Source organism: Rhinoraja longicauda, chromosome 15, assembly GCF_053455715.1.
Source record: "Rhinoraja longicauda isolate Sanriku21f chromosome 15, sRhiLon1.1, whole genome shotgun sequence".
Taxonomy (NCBI): Eukaryota; Metazoa; Chordata; class Chondrichthyes; order Rajiformes; family Arhynchobatidae; genus Rhinoraja; species Rhinoraja longicauda.
The window spans coordinates 1,303,863-1,316,419 of NC_135967.1; the positions used below are offsets into that span (position 1 = coordinate 1,303,863).

The 12,557-nt window shown below is 44.7% G+C and overlaps 1 protein-coding gene across 4 annotated transcripts in view; it reads right to left on the reverse strand.

Moving 5' to 3' along the window:
- Nucleotides 1–12,557, reverse strand: part of col4a6 (collagen, type IV, alpha 6) — a 409,834-nt gene that overhangs the window by 48,507 nt on the left and 348,770 nt on the right. For all 4 annotated transcript variants that reach the window (XM_078412091.1, XM_078412093.1, XM_078412090.1 and 1 more), the window contains 2 exons: nt 11,788–11,901; nt 67–248 (listed from right to left, as the gene is read on the reverse strand). In XM_078412091.1, the coding sequence (XP_078268217.1) occupies nt 67–248; nt 11,788–11,901 (296 nt within the window). The remainder of the gene's footprint in view (nt 1–66; nt 249–11,787; nt 11,902–12,557) is intronic.

Here is a 12,557-nt window from a genome sequence, read left to right on the forward strand (position 1 = left end):
TTGCTTGATGATTGCATGACAATTAATCTCTACAAGAAAGTGTTTAACAGCAATTAAGACTCTTACCTTTTCACCGGATGTTCCAGGGAAACCAAATATACCACTGGAGCCCTTTGGTCCCAGTAGTCCCGGAGCTCCATGTGAACCTGGAATCCCAGGGTCTCCAGGTCGACCTTTCTCAAATCCCGGGAAACCTCGCAATCCTGGCAGGCCACTGGGACCATGTTGTCCCGGGAACCCTTTGTCTCCTGTTGGAAAATAGGGATGGAAACATAAAAATGAACTCTTTGCGTTAATCTTATGACTTCGGCCCAATTGTTAATCAGATACAAATTTTGGCTGTAAATTTGTGCTTGTTAACGCTCCCTTACAGAGTTTTTTTATTTTTATTTTTTATTTAAAAAATTTTAAAGCATATGTACAAATAATAATAAACGACAAACTGGTTATAGAATTCTTACATAGCTTCAATTTTTAAATTTTTAAAGAAAAAATAAAGATGAAAACAGACTGAAAAAAAAGACTATAAACTAATAGAGAGAAAGCAAAGAAAAAAGAGAATGACAAATATAAAGATTATGGGGATAGATCCGGGAGTTAGTGAGTATAGTTGTACATCCAACCCTAAACTCAAGTTTTAACTTTAGTTTTAAATTTTAGTTTTGTGACAAACCCATTTACTTTTTTAAAAATTCAATAAATGGAGACCATATTTAAAAAAATAGATCTGGTTTGTCAATTAAGGCAAATCTTATTTTTTCCAAATGCAAGGTCTCGGTCATTTCCGTAATCCACATTTTAATTGTGGGGGTTACTGCTTTTTCCCAAAATGTAAGTATTAATTTTTTCGCAGTTATTAAACTGTAGTCAAGAAAGCATCTCTGACTTAGCGTAAAGTTTGTAATGTGCTCTGATAATCCTAAAATTATTAATTTTGGATCTAAATCCAGTTGGTTATCGATAACTTTGGAAATAAGTTTTAAAATATCGATCCAAAAATTTTGCAAATTTGTACGTCACAAAAGTGTGAGTTAAATTGGCTTCTTGAAATTGACATTTATCACAAATAGGGGAGATACTTGGGCGGATCCTGTTTAATTTTATCTTCGAATAATGTAATCTGTGTAATATTTTAAATTGTATTAATGAGTGTCTAGTGTTTAACGAGCATTGACGTATGTGTTGTAAACTTCTGTCCCATATGCCTTGCGTTATGGGTTGAGCCAATTCGTCCTCCCATGCTCGTCTATATGATTCTGATGACGGAATGTCGGTATCTAAAAGAGTATTATAAATATAAGATATTAATTTATTTGTATTGTAGTGACGGTTCAAGCATTCATCAAGAATTCCTGGGCCTCTAAATCTATATTCTTGCGTATGTGATTTTACATAATCTCTGAGTTGTAAATATCTAAAATAATTATTAGCATGTAATCCATACTTCTGTTGTAATTCCTGAAAAGAGAGAAAAGTTCCCTTATGATAGAGGTCTCCCACCATTTTAATTCCATAACTTTTCCATTGAATTAATCCTCTATCTGAGACAGACGTTTTGAAAGAAGGGTTTGTGCTTGTTAACGCTCCCTTTCAGAGTTTTATGTTGTAAAACTGTATTTCACCGTGGGCGTCACGGTGGCGCAGCGGTAGAGTTGCCGCCTCACAGCACTTGCAGCACCGGAGACCCGGGTTCGATCCTGACTACAGGTGCTGTCTGTACGGAGTTTGTATGTTCTCCCCGTGACCTGCGTGGGTTTTCTCCGAGATCTTCGGTTTCCTCCCACACTCCAAAGACGTACAGGTATGTAGGTTAATTGACTTGATAAATGTAAAAATTGTCCCTAGTGGGTGTAGGATAGTGTTAATATGCAGGGATCGCTGGTCGGCGCGGATCCGGAGGGTCGAAGGGCCTGTTTCCGTACTGTATCTCTAAACTAAATCCCAATGGGTTTAACTCAGTACAGATGATCATTTATACTCCACTACATTTTGCGCTGCTTATCGGAAATGGTTTTACACAGTAATACAAACCAGTAATTGGTATCTTTAGTAACAGGCATGAAAACTCAAAAGGTATAATTTATTAATAGTGTAGTTTCTGTTCAGATTTCTGCCAAGCAAAAGGAAATAATGATAATTTAAAAAAATATATATTTATATATATTATCAAGTATATAAATATATCATCAAAATATTTTGATACTATTTCAAAAGCACTAGAACTTGACAGCAAAGTTTGCTTAATTTGATATCATGAAATACCAAGTGGACTTTTATCCAATTTTCATCCAATCCATATATTATCATTGATTTAAAATAAAATGTTTTACAAAATAAATTCATTGTTAATTATTGAAACAATACAATGTTATCAAATTGAATTGTGGTACTAGGAGTTACTGTTGTCCATCTGTGAGAGATGATGGTGCTGCTTTGACATTGCCCTGCCTGGATAGGGTGATGTTCCATCTGTGGTTGCATCTCCTGCTGTGGCTGACTAGACATGCAGACCGACCCTCCCACAGCTCCCACCGGTGAAGTTATCTCTGGCTGTTGGATCGGGCAGTGTGTTTCCGATGCTGTTAATCATTTTGTGGCCTCCAGGGTCCAGAACCATATGCTGTCATGGTGCGTGATACCCACCAGGAGGTCCTCTCTCCACCTCCCCGCTCTTTAGAAACCGCTTCCCAGTTGTCAGGGCCAATGATAACATATCTCTTTTAGAAACATAGAAAATAGGTGCAGGAGGAGGCCATTCGGCCCTTCGAGCCAGCACCGCCATTCATTGTGATCATGGCTGATCATCCACAATCAGTAACCCGTGCCTGCCTTCTCCCCATACCTCTTGATTCCACTAGCCCCTAGAGCTCTATCTAACTCTCTTTTAAATTCATCCAATGAATTGGCCTCCACTGCCCTCTGTGGCAGAGAATTCCACAAATTCACAACTCTCTGGGTGAAAAAGTTTTTTATCACCTCAGTTTTTAATGGCCTCTCCTTTATTCTAAGACTGTGGCCCCTGGTTCTGGTCTCCCCCAACATTGGGAACATTTATAGGAGTGGAATTAGGCCATTCGGCCCATTCAATCATGGCTGACCTCTGCCTCTTAATCCCATTTTCCTGCCTTCCCCCATAACTTTTGACACCCGTTCTAATTTCCCCGGTGTGGGACGAATAAAGGAATATATTAACAAGTGTTTGTTTATCACTGCCTTAAAAATATCCACTGACTTGGCCTCCACAGCCCTCTGTTAGATAGAGCTCTAGGGGCTAGTGGCAATGAGTTCCACAGATTATCTACCCTCTGACTAAAGAAATCCCTCCTCACCTCCTTTCTAAAAGAGCGACCTTTAATTCTGAGGCTGTGACCTCTGGTCCTTGACTCTCCCACCAGTGGAAACATCCTCTCCACATCCATTCTATCTATGCCTTTCATTATTCTGTGAGTTTCACCAGCGTACAAGAGTTCCCTTACAAGCACAGTTCTCACATTTGTCTTGCCTTTCACCCTTCCTAGATTAAAGAGCGGCCCATTGCTTCTCGTGTGAAGGTACACCCCTTCCGTGTCAGTCGGTAAGGCAACGGACAGAAGATGCCAAACACATTGGGAGCTGGGACAACCTTGCTCCACTCCACTTTTCATGGGGAAACTGTCTGATGTCGGGTCATCAAACCGTGTCATGCATATCCACATGGAAGGACCCAACACAGTTTAGAAGATGTGGTGAACATCCAATCTTCTCTAATACCTGGTAGAGGCTGTGTCTGATGACAGAATGTGGTGTGTGTATATATATATATATATATATATATATATATATATATATATATACACACTGGAGAACCAAAACATCATGTCATCATGGGCACTCTACGCAGCCCCATACGCAGCAGGGTGCGATGCACTGTGTATTGTGACACATTCCTCCCGTCACCACCATTAACATTTTCTGTGACTTGTGCCACAGTCGACCTTCTGTCGGTTCGGACCAGACGGGATAGCCTTCGTTGCCCTCACGCATCGATGAGCCTTGGGCGCCCAACACCCTGTCGCCGGTTTGTGGTTTGTCCCTCCTCGGACCACTGTCGGTAGGTACTCACCACTGCTGACCGGGAGCACCCTACAAGCCTTGCCGTTTCAGAGATGCTCTGACCCAGTCGTCTGGCCATAACAATTTGGCCCTTGTCAAAGTCGCTCAGGTCTTTACTCCTGCCCATTTCTCCTGCATCCAACACATCAACTTCAAGAACTGACTGTTCACCTGCTGCCTAATATATCCCACCCCTTGACAGGTGCCATTGTAACAAGATAATCAATGTTATTCACTTCACCTGTCAGTGGTCATAATGATTTGGCTGATTGGCGTATGTGATCTATGTATATGTGTGTATTTGTGAGTATGTGAGCATATCTACACGCTGAACTTTTTTTCTCTCTCTAGTTTATTATATTGTTTAGAGTGCACTATGTTTACATATTCTGTTGTGCTGCTGCAAGTAAGAATGTCATTGTTCTACCTGCGATACATGACAATAACACACTGTTGACTCTCTCTTGGAATTGGAAGCTTTTATAATCTCCACAAAGGCAATGTATACTGGGCTTTGCTGCCCACTGCATTTTTCTTATATTTGATAGAAACATAGAAAATAGGTGCAGGAGGAGGCCATTCTGCCCTTTGAGCCAGCACCACCATTCATTGTGATCATGGCTGATCATCCACAATCAGTACCCCGTTCCTGCCTTCTCCCCATCTCCCTTGATTCCGTTAGCCCTCAGAGCTATCTCTAACTCTATCTTGAATACATCCAGTGAATTGGCCTCCACTGTCTTCTGTGGCAGAGAATTCCAGAGATTCACAACTCTCTGGGTGAAATCTTTTTTCCTCATCTCAATAGACAATAGACAATAGGTGCAGGAGGAGGCCATTCGGCCCTTCGAGCCAGCACCGCCATTCAATGTGATCATGGCTGATCATTCTCAATCAGTACCCCGTTCCTGCCTTCTCCCCATACCCCCTGTCCTAAATCTCAGTCCTAAATGGCCTACCCCTTATTCTTACTGTGACCCCTGGTTCTGGACTTCCCCAACATCGGGAACATTTTTCCTGCATCCAGCCTGTCCAATCCCTTAAGAATTTAATATGTTTCTATAAGATCCCCTCTCATTCTTCTAAATTCCAGTGAATACAAGCCCAATCGCAGGGAGATGCAGGGAGATCAACATTGGGAACATTTTTACAAGCTAGATGCAGGCTGTGAAGCCTTTGCACCATCACTCTGACAAAGGCCTTTCCTGTAACACACACAAATGGGATGCCCCTGTAGTTGGTTGCGATCGCTGCCCTCTCCCTTGTTCTTATGCAGCGTGACAATGTTGGTGTTACGTATGTCTGTAGGGACACCATCCAACCTCCATCAGAGCAGGAGAAGATTTTGCAGGTTTGGTTTAGTTTAGTTTAGTTTAGAGATGCAGCGCGGAAACAGGCCCTTACAACACGCCGGGTCCGCGCCGACCAGCGATCCCCGCACATTAACACCATCCTACACACACTGGGGACAATTTTTACATTTACCAAGCCAATTAACCTACAAACCTGTACGTCTTTGAAGAAAGCCAATGGAATGTTGGCCTTCATAACAAGAGGAGTTGAGTATAGGAGCATAGAGGTCCTTCTGCAGTTGTACAGGGCCCTAGTGAGACCGCACGTGGAGTACTGTGTGCAGTTATGGTCTCCAAATTTGAGGAAGGATATTCTTGCTATTGAGGGCGTGCAGCGTGGGTTTACTAGGTTAATTCCCGGAATGGCGGGACTGTCATATGTTGAAAGACTGGAGCGACTAGGCTTGTATACGCTGGAATTTAGAAGGATGAGAGGAGATCTTATCGAAACGTATAAGATTATTAGGGGGTTGGACACGTTAGAGGCAGGAAACATGTTCCCAATGTTGGGGGAGTCTAGAACAAGGGGCCACAGTTTAAGAATAAAGGGTAGGCCATTTAGAACTGAGATGAGGAAAAACTTTTCCAGTCAGAGAGTTGTGAATCTGTGGAATTCTCTGCCTCAGAAGGCAGTGGAGGCCAATTCTCTGAATGCATTCAAGAGAGAGCTAAATAGAGCTCTTAAGGATAGTGGAGTCAGGGGGTATGGGGAGAAGGCAGGAACGGGGTACTGATTGAGAATGATCAGCCATGATCACATTGAATGGCTCAAAGGGCCGAATTGCCTCCTCCTGCACCTATTGTCTATTGTCTTTGGAGTGTGGGAGGAAACTGAGGATCTCGGAGAAAACCCACGCAGGTCACGGGGAAAACGTTCAAACTCTGTACTGACAGCACCCTTGGTTGGGATCGAACCTGGGTCTCCGGTGCTACATTTGCTGTAAGGCAGCAACTCTACTGCTGCACCACTGTGCCGGCCTACGTGGTATGGCAAGAGTTGATGGTTTTCATACTACAGGAGTTTGGCAGATGATCCACCCTGGCCTGATCGATATCTTTGTCCATTTCATTCAAGGGGTAGTTCTGCATCAAGCCCACTCATCACTAGTACCAGAGGTAGACAAGCCTTTGGTCATGTTGGCTGCTTTTCCGAGGCAGTGTGAAGTATAGAGGTGGTGTGCTGTCGAGCATGAAGTGCTCCTGCAGTATCATTACCTGCAGCGTTGCCCTGCCCGAGCACAGCAGTTAAAACAGACGATTTTGCTGGATCCTCAAGGCCAAGGCAACCCTCTCAATGTACATCAGTAGCTAAGACAATAGACAATAGGTGCAGGAGGAGGCCATTCGGCCCTTCGCGCCAGCACCGACATTCACTGTGATCATGGCTGACCATCCACAATCAGTACCCCGTTCCTGCCTTCTCCCCATATCCCTTGACTCCGCTATCATTAAGAACTCTATCTAACTCTCTCTTGAAAGCATCCAGAGAATCGGCCTCCACTGTCTTTTGAGGCAAAGAATTCCACCGTTTCACAACAGATTGCACCTAAGGACATGTCATGGATGCCAGGACCTGTGGCAAGCCCTGATGTGAGTCTCAATCCAGGAGGTCTGGATAAAAGGACATACGCTGAAATGTTAACTTTGTCTCTTTCTCCTCAGATGCTGCCTAGTTTAGTTTAATTTAGAGATACAGCATGGAAACAGACCCTTTGGCCCACCGTCTGCACCGACCTTGATCCCACACACTAACGCTATCCTACACACACTAGGGACAACTTCACATTACACCAAGCCAATTAACCTACAAACCTGTATGTCTTTGGAGTGTGGGCGAGAACCGGAGATCCTGTAGAAAACCCACGCTGGTCATGGGGAGAACGTACAAAGTCCGTGAAGACAGCGCCCATAGTCAGGATCAAACCCGGGTCTTTGGCGCTGTAAGACAGCAACTCTACCGCTGCACCACCGTGCCACCTATCTCAGTATTTCCAGGTGATCTTTGATCTTTTTAGTATTTCCAGAATTTTCTGAATTTACGTTTGAGGTCCAAACCCCCATGCAAAGACTCCAATTCCATCCACTTCTCATTCAATCAAATTTCAGAACACTGAGCTACCTGGGGTTGCCAACTTCCTCACTCCCACATACGGGACAATGCTCACCCAGCCAGCGGCCACGTGCTCCCGCTCCACCAATGGCGGCCCCCCATAGCTATGCCTTGGACTTGGAGGAAGTGGGAGGAATCAAAGGAGAAGTTGTTGAGGGTGAGGACCAGTTCTGCCAGGCGGAGGGGAGTGTTAGTGGAGGGAGTTTGGATGGTTCTGCGGTTGAGGATGAAATGGAGGGCTTCTAGGCCTTCCTGGTGGGGGATGGAGATGAAGAGTGACTGAGCCTCCATGGTAAAGACGAGGGAGTGGGGGCCTGGAAAATGAAAGTCATTAGAGGGATGAAGGGTGAGGGAGGGGTGTCTTGGACATAGGTTGGGAGGGAAGGGTGGAGTCAAGATGCGTGGAAATGATTTCAGTGGAACAGGAGCAGGTAGCAACAATGGGTCAGTTCTGTTTATGGATTTTGGGGAGAAGGTAAAACCGCCCCTGGGAAACGACATATGCAACATGCTGACAGAGGAAGTGGTTAAAACAGATACATCAACAATGTTTAGTGGATATTTGGATAATTACACGGACAGAGGTGGTTTAGAGGGATATGGGCAACTGGGACTGGCACCAATGGGCATCTGGATCACCATGCATGAGCTGGGCTGAAGGAGAGAGGAATAGGATGGAGTCGAGGTACGTGAACATAAGTTGAGGTACGTGTCTGAAGAAGGGTCTCGACCCAAAATGTCACCTATTCCTTTTCTCCAGAGATGCTGCCTGACCCGCTGAGTTACTCCAGCTTTTTGTGTCTTTCCTCAGTTGGGCTGAAGGGCCTGCTTTCGTGCTTTCGTGACTCCACGACTCTGACTGTGGCAAGGGATAATCCAACCACTTTTAAATGGTAGACTAGATATATAATAAACTCTTATTTCTCCATATTCATGCATCCAGAATTTTCATGCAACCAGAACTCTTTTGATTTATTTTTGCTGTATTTTATATTAATGCTTTCCAGCCTTAAAAATTACTACAGAGTTGCAATGTGAAAGATTATCATCTAAAAGGCTAAGGAGACGACAGGCACAAGAGACATTGCTGGGATCCTAAGCAAAAAAGCAGTACTGGAGGGATGCAGCATGTCTGTCAGCATCTGTGGAGGAAAATGGACGCACGATATTTTGATCGGGACCCTTCTTCAGCAATGCAGCTAAAGTCTAATGCATGGAATACTCGTGTGTGAAGAACTGTATTTTTTTGGAGTAATCCGCAGTTGACTGGCAAATTCATGCACTTGGCAATCTCTCCCACCACATTCTCTATTAATGCCAGATGCCCGATCAAATTTTATACCAGGAATTCCCAATTTCCCCATGGAATGGGAATGATCAATCTATAGCAGTAATTTAAGATTGAATTTTCTCTCTCTCTTTCTCTATCGCTACATCCAGTCCTTATGGCCTACAAAGGATATAATTGGCAAGACTTTATCAGCTTGGTTTGCGAGACTGTTTAAACAGATGGCCAGCAAAACACGGACAAAACGTCAACATTTCTTTCTCACCTACCTAATCAAACATGTTCCGTAACTGGAACCAAACTTGGCAACGTTGTGGTACTTGACATAACGGTATCAAGTATTAGTCAACTTAATTCATCAAATAGGAGCTACGTGTTCTGGTTAGAGATGGATTGGTTAATAATTGTGTCAAAATTGCTTTCCGTCCTTTGCAATAAGGAAAAGGTATGCAAGCACGACCTGACAGATGACAACTCTGGTCCAATGGAAAATCATCTAAAGGTTATTGGTTGAAGATCACACCAAATACTTCATAGTGCCACTTAACATTCCAATAGCGCCTATCAAAACATCAAAAAGTCCTTAGATGGGATTCAGTGCAGAGAATCTCTTCACACCTGGAGTCCAATTTCAAGGAACCTTATATCATAGCTACATTTTAGGTCTAGTTGAAGAAAAATTCATATCTCAATTTTAAGACAATACATCATCAAAAGCAGGTTGGCACATTGCCTTTGAAGTGCTGTGAAGCGAGGAAAACAGCTTTTCAGATCAGACGTTCCTCAGTGGAAACTTTGGCCATTGAGCACTCACATGGGGAATTTGACTCTAGCCTTGTCCTCCACTACACTGGGAAAGCTGCACTCCAGGCGCACGCAATCTCCGAGAGAGAGCTCCGGAAATCTCATAGAAATACAATGAGATACATTGTGAAGGGCAACAGTTGAACAACCCTCAGTTCTGATCACCACAGGCAATCCTTCCCATTTGATCAACGGAATTAACGGTGCAGGTACAGCAGGCAGTGAAGAAAGCTAATGGCATGTTGGCCTTCATAACGAGAGGATTTCAGTACAAGAGCAAAGGGGTCCTTCTGCAGTTGTACAGGGCCCTGGTGAGACCACATCTGGAGTATTGTGTGCAGTTTTGGTCTCCTAATTTGAGGAAGGACATCCTTGCTATTGAGGCAGTGCAGCGTAGGTTCACGAGGTTAATCCCCGGGATGGCGGGACTGTCATATGAGGAAAGATTGGAAAGATTGGGCTTGTATTCACTGGAGTTTAGAAGGATGAGAAGGGATCTTATAGAAACATATAAAATTATAAAAGGACTGGACAAGCTAGATGCAGGAAAAATGTTCCCAATGTTGGGGGAGTCCAGAACCAGGGGTCACAGTCTAAGAACAAAGAGGAGGCCATTTAAAACTGAGGTGAGAAGTAACTTTTTCACCCACAGAGTTGTGAATTTGTGGAATTCTCTGCCACAGAAGGTAGTGGAGGCCCATTCACTGGATGAATTTAAAAGAGAGTTCAATAGAGTTCTAGGGGCCAGTGGAATCAAGGGATATGGGGAGAAGGTAGGCACGGGTTACTGATTGTGGATGATCAGCTATGGCGGTGTTGGCTCGTAATGGCCTCCTCCTGCACCTATTTTCTATGTTTCTATGTTTTTCTATGACTCCACGCTTCTCTCGTACACAAAGACTGGATCTGGCTCTTGCCCCAGAGTTATCTCCCACATCTCATTGTGTGCTGTGCAATTGTACAATGTTCAGAGCCTTTTACACACCCATCAGTCTAGTTCATGATTGTATAAAGACCCAAGACACTGGATCTTTGCACTACTGATAGGGTTGCCAACTGTCCCGTCTGACATCCCGTATTTTGGGCTAAATTGGTTTGTCCCATACGGGACCACCCTTGTCCCGTATTAGGCCCGGGGGGCGCTGTAGGCCCAGACACTGTAGGCCCGGAGATTGTAGGCCTGGACATGGTATGCCCAGACACTGTAGACCCGGACACTGTAGGCCTGGACACTGTAGGCTCGGACATTGTAGGCCCGGATACTGTAGGCCCGGACATTCTAGGCCCAGTCAGTGTAGACCTGGACAGTGTAGGCCCGAACACTGTGGGCCTGGACATTGTAGACCCATTGTAGGTCTGGAGGCCTGGGCGCTGCCTGGCGGAGGTTGCATAGCAACCTGCCTCCCGGCCCGGGCGACCGCCATTGGTGGAGCGGGAGCATGTGGCCGCTGGCTGGGTGAGGTCATGTGGGGCGCGGGGTGGTGGCATACCAATCAACAACACTCGGACAAAACATGCAGAAGCAGATGAATATTTGGTAGACACAAAATGCTGGAGTAACTCAGCGGGTCAGGCAGCATCTCTGGAGAGAAGGAATGGGTGACGTTTCGGATCGAGACCCTTCTTCAGACTGATGTCAGGGGTGGGCGCGGGACAAGGATAGGATGTAGTTGGAGGCAGGATGTCCCGGTGGCTCAGCACTTCAACTCCCCCTCCCATCCCCAATCTGACCTTTCTGTCCTGGGCCTCCTCCATTGTCAGAGTGAGGCCCAGCGCAAATTGGAGGAACAGCACCTCATAATTCGCTTGGTTAGTTTACACCCTAGCAGTATAAACATTGACTTCTCTAACTTCAGATAGTCCCTGCTTTCTCTCTCTATCCTCCCCCCAGTTCTCCCACTAGTCATCCTGTCTCCAACTACATCCTATCTTTGTCCCGTCCCCTCCCCTGACATCAGACTGAAGAAGGGTCTCAACCCGAAACGAGATACTGCCTGACTCGCTGAGTTAATCCAGCACTTTGTGTCTACCTTCGATTTTAACCAGCATCTGCAGTTATTTTTTCCTACAGATGAATATTTGCCCCCTTCCACAAAATGCTTGATGAAACTGGAGCTTGATGGCAAATGTGGCGATCCTACCTCTCGAGCCAGGGAACCCTGGAGGTCCAGCAGTGCCAGGGTCGCCTCGTTGTCTTTCTAATATATAGTCTCTTCGAAAACTTTCTCCAGGTGTTCCTGTGAAGCCTTGGTCACCTACGGACAAAAAAGTAGCCAATGATAATTCTGAATAACAATTAAACTGGTTAATTAAAATGATTTATCCAATTCTCAAAGAATCAACCATCAGTCTGAAGAAGGGTCTCGACCTGAAACATCACCCATTCCTTCCTGAGATGCTGCCTGACCTGCTGAGTTACTCCAGCATTTTGTGAATAAATACCTTCGATTTGTACCAGCATCTGCAGTTATTTTCTTAATCTCAATACCAGATGTTTGGTTGGTAAAATTCTCACCTAACGAGAACCATAGAGAGCCATAGAGTCATACAGCACGGGAACAGGCCCTTCAGCCCAACTTGCCCATGGTGACCATGATGCCCTACCTACCCTAGTCCCACCAAACTATTACACAAATATTTAGCCTTACACTTTGGCTTACAGCTTTAGGCATTTTATTGAGAAATTAATCAAAGCCCTTTCAAATTAATTCAAAAAGCACGATTCTGCAGAAGCAAAAGTACGTTTTCTCTGGCATTGGGCGAGTTGGGCCGAAGGGCCTGTTTCCACACTGTATCACTCTATGACTCTATGAAGGGCCTGTTTCCACACTGTATCACTCTGTGACTCTATGAAGGGCCTGTTTCCACACTATATCACTCTGTGACTCTATGAAGGGCCTGTTTCCACACT